Source organism: Athene noctua, chromosome 27 (assembly GCF_965140245.1).
Source record: "Athene noctua chromosome 27, bAthNoc1.hap1.1, whole genome shotgun sequence".
In the NCBI taxonomy this organism is placed as follows: domain Eukaryota; kingdom Metazoa; phylum Chordata; class Aves; order Strigiformes; family Strigidae; genus Athene; species Athene noctua.
In genome coordinates, this window is record NC_134063.1 from 7,996,009 (window position 1) to 8,010,519 (window position 14,511).

At 54.1% G+C, this 14,511-nt stretch overlaps 2 protein-coding genes across 2 annotated transcripts; both read right to left on the reverse strand.

The window, feature by feature from the left end:
• Positions 1-6,446: 6,446 nt before the first annotated feature.
• On the reverse strand, positions 6,447-9,249 carry LOC141971142 (duodenase-1-like). Its single transcript, XM_074928293.1, has 5 exons — positions 9,186-9,249; positions 8,928-9,075; positions 7,654-7,795; positions 7,285-7,506; positions 6,447-6,584 (listed from the first exon to the last, which is right to left on the reverse strand). Exons 1-5 carry the CDS (start codon positions 9,247-9,249, stop codon positions 6,447-6,449), a joined length of 714 nt encoding a protein of 237 aa, XP_074784394.1.
• A 3,098-nt stretch (positions 9,250-12,347) lies between these two features.
• On the reverse strand, positions 12,348-14,220 carry LOC141970835 (mast cell protease 1A-like). Its single transcript, XM_074927717.1, has 5 exons — positions 14,157-14,220; positions 13,915-14,059; positions 13,589-13,724; positions 13,014-13,265; positions 12,348-12,700 (listed from the first exon to the last, which is right to left on the reverse strand). Exons 1-5 carry the CDS (start codon positions 14,218-14,220, stop codon positions 12,566-12,568), a joined length of 732 nt encoding a protein of 243 aa, XP_074783818.1. The 3' UTR covers positions 12,348-12,565.
• Between the last annotated feature and the right edge of the window lie 291 nt (positions 14,221-14,511).

The following is a 14,511-nucleotide window of genomic DNA, read 5'->3' on the forward strand; positions in this document are numbered from 1 at the left end:
ACACTGCTTAAATTTATCCCTTTAGGAGTCCCGGGATGGATGATTGTGAAAGCTTTCACAAAGAGATTTCCTGGGATGGAGTTATTAGAATTTAATTCTCCTTCCCTAGGGTTGTTCCCCAGGAATTTCAGATTAAATCAGCTGGGAGTGAGTAGAGGTGTCTAACCTCCTCTGCATAAGGTCTCCTGTGTTTTCCGGAAGCTACAACCAAGGATGTTCTGCTCCCTTCTCTGCCGTTTAACGCACAGGTCAAGTTGCAGGCACTGGACAGCCTGAGGTGCTGTTTTGTCTTGGACCAGGAGGATCACTCCAACCTGGCTGGCCGTAATACTGGCAGGTATTTGTGTTGTTGCTGTTTTCCAGATAGGGGTGAATGTACACTGCTTTTCTCAGCAGCTCTGTGTTCTCACCAGCTGGAAAGCATGGAATTGTAGCTGGAAGAACTGCGTTTGGTTTGTTATTTCCTTCAGCTCCATGTGTTGTGCCGTTCTTTGCAAGAAGAGTTCAGTACGCTCCCTTTAAATAAAGCATAGCGCCGTATTCCTCTTCAAGGAAAAGGTGAAGTCTGAAAACTAGTGCCCAGTGTTCCCGGCTGGCTGCAAGAGGACCTTGTGTGTTGGCCTTCCACGGCCTGCGGCTGCCATCCGTCTGCACGCTCCGGCGCTCGCCGGGGTGTGCGGGAGGCCGGTCCCTGCCTGTCCCGGAGCGGCCCAGGGAAAGGGGCAGCTGGGAGCCACAGCCATAGAACAGCCCTCGCTGCTCACTTGCACTTGCTGCCTTTCCCAAGGGCCCCTCAAACTTCGGCTGAGGAAACGGTTTCCAGCAAGACTGAGCCCCTGGTCTCCGCCTCAGCAGCGGGCAGTGAGGGCCCTCAGCTCCTTTGTCCTGTGCAGGAGGACAAAGTCCTGCCCGTACTGGAAGGGAGGGGTACCCTGTCCTGCAGGGAGAGCTCTGGGGAATCGGGGTGACCGTGGTGCGGAGCAGCCTGCTGCTGCCTGGACCCTGCATCTGGCCCGCAGCCCGCTCTCGGGGGCTGCTGGGGGAGGAGGGCACTCGGAAACGGGCTGTGGGCGAGTTTCCTGGTCAGGGCTGGCCCGGGGACGGGGTTTGCAAGTGCTGCAAGGCCCTTCAGACCGGGCAACAGACGTCACTGCCAACGCCAGGACTGGTCCTTGGGGTTCTGTACGTGGGTGGACCCAGACACTGAGGAAATCAATTTCCGTCTTTTTCATATTAAAACATCCCATGCAGAAGAAGAGGGCAATTAAGAGAAGATTTGGGATTCACCTTGTCCCTGGACAGCCACCATCCTCATAGCAGGAGAAAGCTCTCTGAGCATCACATTGCTCTCTTGGGAAAGCTGGGGAAGCATCTCTCCAACATGAGAAGAATAAAATGTCTCATGAAATTCGTAAAGCAGGAATATAATGCCCCCCTCTCCAGCTTTCTCTCCTGTGTCTGACCCCAGCTTGCCCTAAGCAGGACTCTGCAGTCTAGGTGCCAGCACGGCTCGTTCTAATGGCAGCGGCTGGTTGACACAGTGGTGACCTCCCGGGCCTCAGGTGAGGGGCATTTGTCCAGCACTCTCGGCCTCTCGGTCATGTTTTTTTTTCCCCATGCAGTACATCTGTCCTCTGAAGGCTGCTGGGTCCTGCCTCCCGTTTCACTGCCTGCTTTGGCAAGCTTCTGACAGCTCAAGGACAGAACATGGAAACCATGAGTCCCTCCATTGCAGGAGCCAATCTCTTCTGGTGTGAAGGCATTTGAATAAATACTGCAATTACCTGTTTCTGAAGGTAGCAGTCCAGAATGCAGATAGAGAAAAGCTGCTTTTTGGAAAAAAAAAAAGCAGTAAGAACTGATGGGAAATAGTCAGGATGGAAATAAGGTTTCCAGGAACCACCTTGGACAAAATCTTCTTTCTTCCTTCTCTGGTTTGTAAAGCGAGTTGAAAATAAGTTGTGTGTGTGGTCTCCTGTCCATGACATAGTAGCTTCCCAGTGAAAGCTAGCACCATTAGTGATTTCTAAAATGAGCTCTTGTCTGTGTACTTTCTTCAGGCATACCAGTTCAGTACAGCGGTTTTGAGCTGTTCTATCTTCTGGGATGCAGTCCAATCAGGATTTTAAACCTCTACAAGCATTTTTTGTAACACCTATATCACCTTGAGTTGAGAACTCGTGGCTTCTGAAGGGTTTTTGTGGCTCCCATCCTGGACTGTATGACAAGACTCAGCATTTGGGCTGGGTGAAAGCTTCTGGGTAACCCGAGTCCACTGATGGGCGAGGATGTGGCTCAGCAGGGACTGCAGATGCAGCCTGGGGGCTCTTCTGCACACCCAGTCAGGTGCTATTACCTGTTGTCATTGGCCACTCCTATGCGCTGCTCCCAGAATTGCTCTTGCCTTCATCTCAGGTGTGTATCCGTAGCTCCCGGCCATCGACATAACTGGCGTTTGTGTGAAGCATCCAACAGGCAGGTCTCTCCTGCTGTGCTGGTTCATATGCTCCACCCCAGTGGCTCAGACCTCCAGTCCCTGTGCCGCAAACAGCCGATCGCTTCAGTGAGTCTCTTTGCAAAGTTAGCGATGAGGTAGGATGACAACATCGTTGGAATTCTGGAAAGGATTTGGCAGCCTGATTAGAAAAGAAGTCTGAGACCAGTGTCAGCTTTGCAACACTTGATTCAGAGCAGATTAAATGTTGTAAAAAAACCTAAGAGGTGCCTTTCTCATCTTAGCCACAGATTTACTTCCAAACTGCAATCTAATGCTTTGTTGTAAAAGGTTTTTTAGAGGTAAGTCTTTTGGATCAGTTCGGTTGTTTAGACAGAACCTGAAGAACACGCGCTGTGCTAACCCGAAGAGGGCACTGTGTGCACGCAAAGCCCGCAGCACGAATGTGCTCTCCTTGTGCAACATCATCCACAGCAAAAATTACTGACAGATTTGTTTCGTGGGGGCTTTAAGAGGTTTGGAAGGGGTGTCTTTAAGACTAGGTTTGGAAAGTACTGGGAATCTTAAAATCTTAAATGGTCTAGCATTCTGTATCCAGCGCTGCTGCAGGTGTTAATGGGCTCTAACAAGTCACCATTACGCAAAGGCGAGCATAAGGAAGGGCAAACCCTCCCCAGGAGGACATCTTTCCTGCCTCTTGAATCCTTGGGTGTGATTTCTTTCCTGGCACACCGAAACTGGGGCTGACTCTAGGGTTCATGCCTCAGTAACACAGTGGTTGGATGTTATCCCAAGCTACAGGGGCTTGAGGGAAGAGAAGGGAGGTGATATGGTTAAAGCATGGGCACAGGAATCGTGCTTCCGGTTATGTTTCCTTTATTGCCACAGATTGACTTTACCTTTTTATGGACTGGCAGAGATACGAGATAAAATCGTGTACTGCAGTAGTGCCTTACAGCCGAGGCACAAGACCTTGCTGTGTGAGGTGCTGTTGTCATCTTGCTCACAGCGAAGGTCAGCAGCCTGGGCATCCACATGGTCTGTGGCTGGAACCAGGACCGAAGCCTTTGCTGCTCTCCCTGTTGGTGCAGCTGCCTTGGTCCAAGCTTCCTGGGGAAGTTCCTTTCTGGAAGGGACTGGCCGTACCCATGTGGCACAGCAATAGGTGTAAGATCTCTTCTGCACCCTGTGTTACCCGAGGTCAGAAAACACACAGGGCTTTGACCTTGGTGATTTTTTTTTTTCTATTGAAATCTGCAAGAATGAAACGATGGTGTCATAGCCATGTAGGGTGTTGTATTAATACTGTGACACCCAGGGGCATGAGTGTGCGCCTGCTTTGGGAGATGGTGTAAAGATGCACATGAAGGAAGACAACTGAAGGCATGAAGCTTGCTGAGCAACTCCAAGGCTGGCTACAGGCAGAGAAGGTCAAGTCTGGCTCTATCTGCCTCCACATTGTCTATCTGGGAATGCACTTGCCTCTGCTGGAGGAACCTAGTCAACTGATTCCAGAAGAGAACTGGAAGTGAGTTAGCATGTACACTGTGGAGGATGAGGGGAACGTGGCTTGAGGATGAGCCAAACCTGTGATGCAGCCACGTGGCACAGCCCTGCGGGTTGAACAGACAGCGCTTCCTTGTCCCGTGGCTCCCTGTGGTTTTCTGTCCCGTCAGGAGTGGATAGCTGAGGGCTCATATTCCTGCTGTTCAGGATGTGCTGCAGAGCCAAATGCCTGTGAGGAATACCACTTCTCAGTGCAGAATGGGATGTTAAGGTGAAGCTCATGTGAAGAATTCAGCCCTTTGAGCATGGCAAGTGCATGGGATTCCCCTTCTCCCAGACAATGGCCCTGAGCCCTGCCTCTTCCTGCTCTATCATGTCTCTTGTCCTTGGGCTGTCTCTCTTGGCTGCCTCTCCCTTCCCCAGTGGGAAATAAGGCAGCACCTACCATAGTATCCTCTGCTTCTGCTTGGGCTGGGCAGGTGTTGTGGTTATCAGGAAGCAGAGCCTTTGCACCTCTGTGCCTTCTCTTGTTCGAAATGCTGCCTGCATCCTGAATTTCAGGTAGCTGAGCTCCAGCTGGCTCTGGTGCTCTTCCTGTCCTCTGCCCAAGAGGTGGCTTGGCAAGGCTTCTGCTTGCTTGCTTTTGGCAGGCTGAGAGGGCATTTGGGATCACATTTAGTAACTCACTTGATATCTGGTAACCTGTTGAGATGTGGCAGCACGATCCTGGGCGACTCTGAGTCCATGATCTGTGTCAAAGCTGTGGTCCCAGGCACTGCCTGCCCAAAGGGGAAAACATTGCCCCTCTGGCTGACCCTCCGTCCTGGCAGGATCATGGATGTGTGTGGGCAGAAGTTAGAGCAGAGGAAATGGATCTGCTGCTCCAAGAGTGTGATTGCTCTCATCTATCTGACCTCCCCCAGAGAATGTGACCACTGCCTGGAAGCCAGCAGCAAGGAGCTGAGAAGCTCACAGGCTGTGCTGGGAGGTGCTGGCCAAGGAGCTGTGGTGGTCCAGGCGGGCGGGTGAGTGTCCGTGAGGAGTGCGGGCTGTCTCTACCATCACGCCTCTGCAGCGGGGCTGTGGAGTTTGGCAGAGAGCTCTTGGAGGCTGGTGAGCTGGACGTCTGCCCGAGAGGGACAGCAGTCTGCGTGCGCTGCCCTCGCTGCAGCACGGGGTGGTGGAGAGCCTGGCTCTGCTCAGGGCTGCTCTGCCTCTAGAGACACGATGGCTGCCTGAGACATGGCCCAGTACTTTACCTCCTTCCGCGGTAACGAGTTCCTCCAAGCAGCTGCATGGCTGGAGCAGCCAAGGGTGTGGGGGCTGCTGCTCCCCCACGTGTCCCACAACCTGAGCGAGAGGTGGCAGAAGCCTCGGCACAGCCCCGCGTCAGATTGTCTTGCCGAGCTCTGGGCACGATGCGGGCTGGAGCCTAGGCTCAGCTCCCGGCTCTGCTGAGCTCTGTGCGCAGGCTGCCCTCTGATGAGATGGACTAATCCTGCCCCGCACCTGTGGACACGGGCTGTGAGCATGCCCACAGCCCCGGGGATCCCATGCAGCTCCCTCCTGCTGGCTCCCACTGCAGCATGCGGGGGGGATCTCCCGCCAGGCACTGACCGATTACCGCCTGTCTCAGTCTTGCCTGAGCACTCCATGCTGGGGAGAGGAGGCCAGGAGGCTTCCCCTGCCCTGAAAATCAGGCTTGACAGCTATTCAGGGGTTTAGGTGGGACAGTAAATGGAGGCCACTGGTTAGGGTAGAAGCTCCCAGCTTGGGATTCAGCTGTTTAAGCAGTGACTTTCTTCTGAGCTGTTCAGGACCGGAGCCAGCAGCTGAGAGAAATCCATATCACAGAGGGAAAAAGGCTCTCAAATGCAGATGCGATTTATTGGTTTTCTTACAACACTGGAGCTACAGCAAGAGGGGAGAAAGGAGGCAGCAGGTTTCAGAGGTAGGGGACAGCAGCAGCAGTACTGAAGCAGGAGCTGAGAGTGTCCTCTTGGAGCTGGGGCAACTCTCTAACCCCAGATCTTGGGCAAAGGGGGCCCAGGCATCTGGTGTCACAAGTACAAGGGGCAGGGAGGAGGCTGCTCTTTGGATCCACCGATCTACCTGTGTTGCCTTCCCCAGAGGGCGGCAGACGTCCCAACAGCTACTGTCCCCCCACTGAGGGCTGTCCTGATGCTTCCTTTCTAGAGCTGTAGCCACAAGCAGCTTGACAAAGGGGTAAATCAGAGCAGCAAAGTGTGGGAGCATGCACTGTGTAAATGGGCACTCCCTAGCTTGCACAGGGAACAAACGATCAAGGTGCAATCTCTGCACCAAGCCCCCCACTTCCATAGTTTGGCTTTGCCAGAGAGAAGTCCTTGCCATGTCCATGAGGATCAGTGGAAGATGTTTCCCAGGGAGAAAGGAAGAAAAAGCAGGTGAGTGTGGGGCCATGAAGCATGAGTTTTCCAGGGCAGCAGCTGGAGGAAGAGTAGGGTCATGCTGACTTCATGACACTGTTGACCCAGGGAAGGTAAGGAGCAATGTGTGTGTAGAAACCGGGCCAATTGTTATGCCTATAGGAGAAGATGCCGTAGGCTTTGTTGTTGCAGACGAGTGGATCCCCAGCATCCCCCTGTAAAATGGAGGGGGAGAGAAATCAGGGTTGATTTATGTGGGGTCCCCAGGAAGAGGGAGCGTTTGCAAAGAACAGGGAGGCTGCAAATACCAGGACAGAGCTTCCTCAGGAAAAGCTTGGACCCACAACGGATGCTGGTGGCTCTGGGTCCAAAAGGGACCATTGGCAGTTTTGCCTGGGACCCAGCACAGCTACATTTGGGCAAATGCTGAAGCTTAAAGCATCGTTTCCTTTCTGCCCTTCTGCTGGCTGCAGAGCACTACCACGTGCACTCAGACCAGCTGGGAGACTTTGGGCGAGCCCCTCTTTGGCCATGCTGTTGTCCTGTTGTGCTGTTGCAGACTTCTAGGTCCTCTGCTGTGGGAAGACAAGGCTCCCCTTGTCCCTTTGCTTCACTGAGGGTGAGCACAAGCATGATGCCTGCAGTCAGCAGGAATGCTGCTGCTCCTTGGAGAGTCTGATCCTTGGAGGTCAAGACCCAGGGCACCTCTTGTGCCAGGACAAGAGAGAGGGATGCTGGTGAGGAAGCATAGCCCGATGCAGGGGAGGGGAGAGTGAGGGGACAACAAGAAGCAATTTTAGACAGTACTTTTTCAGTGAAGTTCTTTAGCCCATATCAGGTTTGTGCCTAGCACCTGGCTAAAACCTCCCCTGCAGCTTTCTACTCCCCAAGTCAGAAACTGACCTTTTCAGGTACCCCAGCGGATCCACTGCGGCCACAAATCAAGTTGTCAGCAATCCCAGGGTAGTGGTTAAGGCAGTCCCTTTGTTTGATGATGGTGACAGTGGCTTCGCGTAACGTGGCAGCCGGTGTTTTGTAGCCCCAGCCGGCTATGCTGCACACAGTCCCACCGGGGACTTTGGATTTCTCAAAGGAAATGGTCCTAACGTAGCTGTTGCTGGTGGCGTTGCCTTTCAGCTAGGAAAGGGGACAGGAAATACAGAAATAAGTGCCTCGTCTGTAAATGCTTTGTGACAAAGGCTGTCCCTTCCCGCTCCAGGGTTACAGCTCAGCCCTGCACGTTGGGCCGATGGGACCATGCAGGTGCTCCAGGCAGGTAGTTACCTTCAGCAAGAGGATGTCATTTCCCTTCTTAGGGCTCATGAAGTCTGGGTGGCAGTGGTACTCTTGGACTTCAAATGTTTGCCAGCTTTCCTCTCTCCTCTGGATTGTGTGGGCTCCAAGGATGACAGTCAGAGGCTTGTGTCTGGTAAAATCAAGCGCAGTATGTCATTGGCTTTCTCCTGTCTTCCCTGGTAACACTGGGGCACATCTCCCAGGGACAGGGACAGGACAGACTGTCTGGGCTTTGAAGAGGAATGGTGGGAGCAAGGAGCTCTGCCAATAAATCTACCCAGCCAAGGGGCAGAGCAAGTTCCTGACAGACCAGGGCTTGCTCTGCAAGGGTTACTTTACCTCTGGGTCTCGAGCTGAGCGGACTTGGTCCGGTGCTGCTGCGGTGTACTAAGATGTGTGGACTGTAGGTCCAGGCTTCACAGGCTCATGGAGGTCCATGGCGCCAAGGAGGGATTTCTAAATCAGGACCCTGCTCTGGGCCAAAGTATCTTTATTGGCCTCTACATCATCTGCAGAAGGGGCTGCCTGGAGGGCAGGGGGGACACCCAGGGTACGGGTAGGAGTCCCTCTCAATCTAGCAGGTGGGGCTTGGGCATCTGGGCTCCTGGGTTCTGCTGATCCTCCTTTCTGCTGCTCAGATGTGGGGACTGGCCCTGAGCCTGGGTTACTGGCACCGGGGCAAAGCTGTCAGGCCTGAGGAGTGTCGTGGCTGTGCCCAGAATCATGCACGTCTAGAAAAGACCTCTTGCGTGTCCATGCCCCAGTTTCTTCAGCTAGAGGAATGGAAGAGAGCTGGGCAAGCAGCTTGCTCAAAAGAGATTATTAATTCTGATATCAGTCTTAGAGATCTGTGGCAGAAAGGGGAAAGCCTGACACCGGCAATCCCTGCTGTGCCAGCAGGTCAGTGTCAGCAGGGGAAGAAGCCAGTCTGGCTTCTCATTGTTGATGTCTGGGAAGAATAAAATGAGTCATGGAGGGGGAATAACAAAATAAAGGTAAGTATCTGAACGTGAGCTGGGGAGGGACGTGGGGAAGGATGGCTCAAGGGGGAGCTGCAGACACAGCCCTGCTCTTGCAGTGGAGGCCCCCACAGCCTTGCCCTGCCCCAGCAGTGCAGCCTGTACTCCCTGCCAGGGAAGAGTTTGGCCACAGCCATGAAGGAAGCAGTCAGACTGTTAGACCTCCATCTAGATGGTACCCCGACCATGGCAGTGTGACAATCCTGCTGTGCCAGGTGCTGTATGAACATAGCAAAAACTTACACGAAGCACTGAGCCGCTGTCATCACCCAGTTCGGGGCCACTAGGAAACCTCCACAGAAATGGTTGTTCTTTCCTTGCAGATAGGCCACGTAGGGTGTGGAGTGGGTCTTGGCTTCACCTCCTCCCTCCATCCGATTCCTGGAATAATCTGCAATGGACGGGACTGAGGATGAGGGGAGCGGAGGACACGCACAGGATACGCTGTCTGGGACTCTTCTTTCCCCATCCCTCTCCTCGCCTCCAGGCCGCTCTACTTACTGGCTTTGGCTGTGGGACTTGTCACCAGGAGGAGGGAGAGCAGGAGTTTCTGCAGGTGCTTCATCATAGCGTTCTTGGCTTCAGTGGATCTCTTGGAGGTGAGGCTGCAGCTGGGGTCTCTTCCTGCTCCCAGCTAGGTTTTATAGCCTGAGACTAGACTCCAGGAAACCACAGAAGTCAGACTCATCTGATTAATCTATCTGCAAATTGCAAGCCTCAGCGATCTGAGAGGGGAATTCAGTCAGCCTTAGCCTTGGGCATCAACCCACCTTCATCTTGGGCCTGATCTGGGGTATCTGACGTCCTTCTAAACACAGAGCCAATTTTAACCCGTTGCCTTTGAACTGGAAGCTGCAGGGAGCATACCTACCCTCATCACTGCCTGCCAGTGTCCTTTTCCCTTGTGTCTCTTATTTGTCGTTTTGCACTTGCAAACTCTTGATTTTATCATGAGCCCTACAAGAACAAGATTTCTTTCACTCAATGTACCAGTTCCAAAGACTGTGCAGTGGCAGTTGAGGGCCCTTCTGCTCTTTCTCTGTAGGTGTAGAACTGGGTAACTGGTGTGAGTGCATCTGTAACACCACGCTGGCCGTGGCTATGTGAGAGCAAGAAGTTGTTACAGCAGCTTCAGGAGTGTGGCCCACAGCAGCGTGACTATTGCTGCTGCCACAAGGTCTCCAGCTGCTGACTTAGGGCTCTGATTTGTACAGCAAAAGACACGATTTTATGTGTTTCTTTCCAGATGTAATTGTTCACCATTAAATTAGGGAGTTCGCTGTCTCTCACCAGGCAGTGTGAGAGGAGACAATAAGACTCTTCCTTGACCCTGGGTGAGGGCTCACTTTCCTTCTGACGCATTGAGGGTGGATGGAGACAGAGATACAGGTTTGGGATTCTGCCTCTTCACTGGCCAGGATTAACCCAATGGCAAGTCTCCCTGGAGCTGGTCTTGTTCCTCTGGGAAGAGTCATGTCCAAGGGCATCGCAGCCAGTGCTGACCCCACCCTGGCAGGTAGAGATTTTTAGATGCCAAACAAGTGCCAAGGTGCCTTTCTACAGTGCATGGTGGGGATCCGTCTTCCCTGGACCAGGCCCCGCAGTAGCTGAACACAGTCCCCCCAACCCCAGCCCCCAGGATGTCCCTTTGCCCCCCAGCTGGCACCAGTGCACAGGCGAGAGGCGGAAGGTGAGCATGTCTGCGAGACGTTCCTGCCTTTGGCTGTGACGAACTGGGGCTGATACGTCCTTGCTGCCCTCACTGACCTGACTGCCAGTAAATTTGCTTTCCCATCTGCCCCCCCCCCCCCCCCCCCCCCCGTGCCACAGGGCAAAATGCATTTTTAAGCTAAAAGATGCCATTCTCGTGCAAAGACTGCAGCAGCTGGAGCTTCAAGGAAAACCCTGCCGTGACAAAGATTTGTACTACTCAGATAAGCAGCTGCAGCAGATTTCCAGGCTGATAGCAGCTGTTAGCAGAAGCCCAAACCATGGACGCTTCTGTTTCCCCAGAGTGGCATGGGTGCTGAAGTCAAAGGTGACATAGTTTCCCTTCATCCCTGGTAAGAACAGGGAGAACATAAGAGCAGATGCCCAGGGCTGGACTTCAGGCCATCTCCTCCCTCTCACAGGGGTGGCTAATGGGAGCTTTGGAAAGACTATGAGAACGGGGCAAACATCCCGTTCCCTTGAATTGCACACAGTTTCTGTTATGTTTAAAATTTGCCACTGGGTTTCCCCGATGCAAACCTGTCTGATCGCTTCTGGAACTTGCACAGACATCTGTCATCCTGCACCAGGGAGTTCTGCAGCTCAGTTATTCACCAGTGCCCCGTCTCTACCCCTTGTCATCTCCTCCAGGGAAGCGTCTAGTACTCTCCTGCCTGTATATGAGAGATGCCATCAGAAACTATCTGCAATAAAGGAGACTAGGGCTTAGAGTTTATGCGGGTTGATTTACACCCAGTGCAGACCATGGAAGGAGAGGCTGGTGCAAATTACTCAGACTCTAGTGCAGTGGCTGTCTGAAAATGGTGCTAGAACATCCTTTGTGGGGAGAAGCAGCTCACCTCTGAGCATCACTCATCTGAGGGGAGAGCCAGAAGCCCTTTTGGGTTTGTGCAACTGCTAGAACAGTCTCTGCTCATGGGGTGCTGCTGGGGCTGGGCTTGCCCTCCTGAGAGGGACAGAAACATGCCAAGAAGCTCCAAGGCAGACAGCTCCAGCTAGGACTCACCCTTGCCTTCTCCCACTGTAGTTGGCATGGGAGGAAAGGAGGAAGTGGCATGGGGTCAGGTGCTTTTGCAAACCCATGTCCTTTATCCACCCTTTCAGTACAATCCTGTCAGAGGCTTTATCAATGTCTCTACCCAGGACATCACGTTGCTGTTCAGGAGATGCAGGACTGTGGCTGCTGGAGGATGGCAGAGGCAAAGACTGGAAGCACTGGTATGCAACAGCAGGGACTTTGAGTACGTCTCCTCTCAGGGACCCTACAGCCCTGTCCCTGGGATCTCAGCCGCCACTGTGCCCAAGGTCAGAAACAGCACAGTCCACAAAAAGTCTGGTTCCCTTCACCTGCTGGAGCCTCAGCCTCAAACAGCTGAAAAGATTAGCCTGGTTTCCCCCGTGACCCAGCCTGCTGTTTTGGCTGCCCTGTGTCCTAGGGTGCAACATCACCCAGGCAGGAGGTCCCCGTGGAGGGGACAGTCATTACTTTGCAGGGAATGGCAGATTTTGACCCCCAGTACCTGCTGACACACACGTCCTGGCTGTCAGCTGCTCCCAGGAGGGTGGTGACGTTGCTGGAGTTGGTGAATGGAGTGTGTGCACATTGCTTTTCCCAGACCATTTCTACCTGGGCAGTTTCTCTGCCTGCCACACACTCATCCCCATGGTCCCAGGAAGGGCAACTGTAGCTCTTGTCCTCCAAGTCTGCCAGCAATTCCTTGGGCACAGAGCTATGACGGCCTCTGTCCCAAGAAGCTGACCTCTCTCCAGCTAGACCGACCCTCCCTTCTCCGTGGGGCAAGAGGCAAGAAAGAATACACACGTCGGGAAATGCAGCTTTGAGTTTACTGTGGGTATTTTAACTGCAGCAGGGTTCAAGCAGGGACAGGGTTATCTCTGAGGGAAATGGGGTCTGCTGTAGCACAGCCTCTTTCTTGTGCCATCTGGGACAATCCCTGCTTCTGTCAGGGTGGTTTAACACGGCCCTGAACTGGCTGCCTGAGACAGGCAGGGAAGGGAACCTTCGTGTGCACTGCTCAGGTCACTCAGGTTCCCAAGGAGAGAGGAGGGAGCCAAGCCTTCAGCAGGGGCAGGAAGAAACCAGTAAAGACTCCAGGGCTGCACCAATGCCAGAACGAGTGCTACTGCTGCTACTTCTTCAGGGTTTTTTTGATCCAGGGCAGATAGCTGGAGATGCGGGCATAGACACCAGGTGGGGTGTCATACCCGAAGGAAACGATGCCTTGTGCCACCTTATTGCATACCAGGGGCCCACCAGAATCTCCCTGAGGAGAGATGAGACACTGGTTTTAGAGGCCTCTCCCCTGTGGGAATAAGTTTCACCTTGGTCCTTCCTTGCCCAGGCTCTGCTCCTGCCCCACACACCCATGGAGCTGGAGGTGCTGTCCGGAGCAGGTGAGCCGGGGCTCTACCCCTGGGACTGCACAGGGACCGTGGTGTCAGGGCACCCAGGGAGCTAGTCCACATGGGAGCCATAAATCAAGTGCTTGCCACCTCTCCTGGGAGCCAGCTGGGTCTGTGCCAGCAGCAGCCCCTGCTACCAGAGAGCCAAGCCCCCAGCCCGTCAGCAGCCCATACCTGGCTGGAATCCCTGAGCTCGTGGAAGCTGCCGGCACAGACCATGCCGGTGTTGAGATGTGGATAGAACCGGATGCATTTCCTGCGGCTATAGATGGAGACTTTGGTTTCAAAGAGCTTGTCGGTCGCCCGGTCATCATCGATCAGGCCCCACCCGGCTATGCTGCACTTGGTGCCCGTGGGGAGGTCGCTGCTGGTCTTGGGCAGTGGAATGGTCTTGACGTAGTCATTGAGAGTGGCCTTTGCTGTCAGCTGGGAGAAAGCAAGGTTTTTGGAGAAGGCTGTGAGCAGGACGGCTGAAGGACACTTTGTGCGCAGAGGCAGGGGAGGTCTGGTGGCACATAGAGCACTGTAAGCGCTGGTGAGCTGCTGTGAATGGGGCATGTGGCTCCAAGCCCTGGCCACGGTTCCCTCCCAGGTCTCTCCCATTCCTGCCTGTTTCCAGCACTCATGGGCAGAAGCAGCTGATGGTTTGCAGAAGGAGCTAACAGCAAGGATGTGCTCTGCCCAGACCCTGCTAGACCCACAGCCCCACTCGACCCTCTGATCCACCGCCCGCTGCAGGACTGCCTTGCCTTGAGCAGCATGATGTCATTAGACACAGTTCTGGGGTCGTATTCCGGGTGCTGGTGGTAACTGAGAACGCCTCGGACCTGCTGGCTCGCTTCTGGTTCATGGATGTTGTGAGCCCCCAGGATGACCGTGGTATTTCTGGCCATGGCAGCAGAGGGGAGAGGGGAAAAACAGGTTGGGTCTCATCCACGTCCCTCCCCTTCTGCAGGCAAGTGGAGAGAGCTGCTCAGCACAGGAGGAAGAGGAACCTACTCCAAAATTACTCCTGTGATGGACCTCTTAGGTTAGGGGAGGAAGAAGGGGATAAAGCTCCATGTGAAATACTCACCCCAGGCAGTGTGCGGCCGTCATCACCCAGTCAGGGGCCACCAGGAATCCTCCGCAGGCAAACATGTCTATCTTCAGGTATGCCATGTAAGGGTGGGAGTGGGGCTGAGCCTCGTGGCCGCCCACAATCTGACCCCGAAGAGCACCTGAACGATACCCCACCACAGGATGAGCCGGTGGCTGCTGAGGCCAGAGCCCAGACCAGCAGCCTCACGCGCAGCAGCTTGCGGCGCCCCAGCTTACCGGCATTGGCCCACGGGCAGGAAAGCAGGAGCAGCAGGGCCAGCAGTGGCTTGGGCTGGCACATCTCTTCTCACAGCAAGACACGCCTTCCAAGATGCGTGGAAGTCTGAGTCTCCTAGTGCCCAAGGGCTGGTTTTATACTCTGGGACCAGCTGTACCCAGCAGCCAGGAAACCATGTGTGATGCCCTGATTGTGCTAATCAGAGCAGTGCTGCATCCCTGCAGGTCTATCTGCATCTCTGCTGCCCCAGCCTGCTCACGTGCCCCACGTGCCCTGAGGCTGTGATTTATGAGTGATAGAGCAGGACAGAAAGGCCAGGGCAGAGAGAGCGTGGTGTGCCACAGTCCCAAACCC

Bases quoted from the DNA above. Each gene is read 5' to 3' on its own strand.
- LOC141971142 (XM_074928293.1), bottom strand. From the start codon at position 9,249: ATGAAGCACCTGCAGAAACTCCTGCTCTCCCTCCTCCTGGTGACAAGT. The intron at 7,796-8,927 runs GTAAGTTTTTGC...TGATTTTACCAG, and splicing joins ACAGCGGCTCAGTGCTTCGT to ACACAAGCCTCTGACTGTCA. The intron at 7,507-7,653 runs GTAACTACCTGC...CCCCTTTCCTAG, and splicing joins ATGACATCCTCTTGCTGAAG to CTGAAAGGCAACGCCACCAG.
- LOC141970835 (XM_074927717.1), bottom strand. From the start codon at position 14,220: ATGTGCCAGCCCAAGCCACTGCTGGCCCTGCTGCTCCTGCTTTCCTGC. The intron at 13,266-13,588 runs GCAAGGCAGTCC...GCTTTCTCCCAG, and splicing joins ATGACATCATGCTGCTCAAG to CTGACAGCAAAGGCCACTCT. The intron at 12,701-13,013 runs GTATGGGCTGCT...ATCTCTCCTCAG, and splicing joins AGCTCAGGGATTCCAGCCAG to GGAGATTCTGGTGGGCCCCT.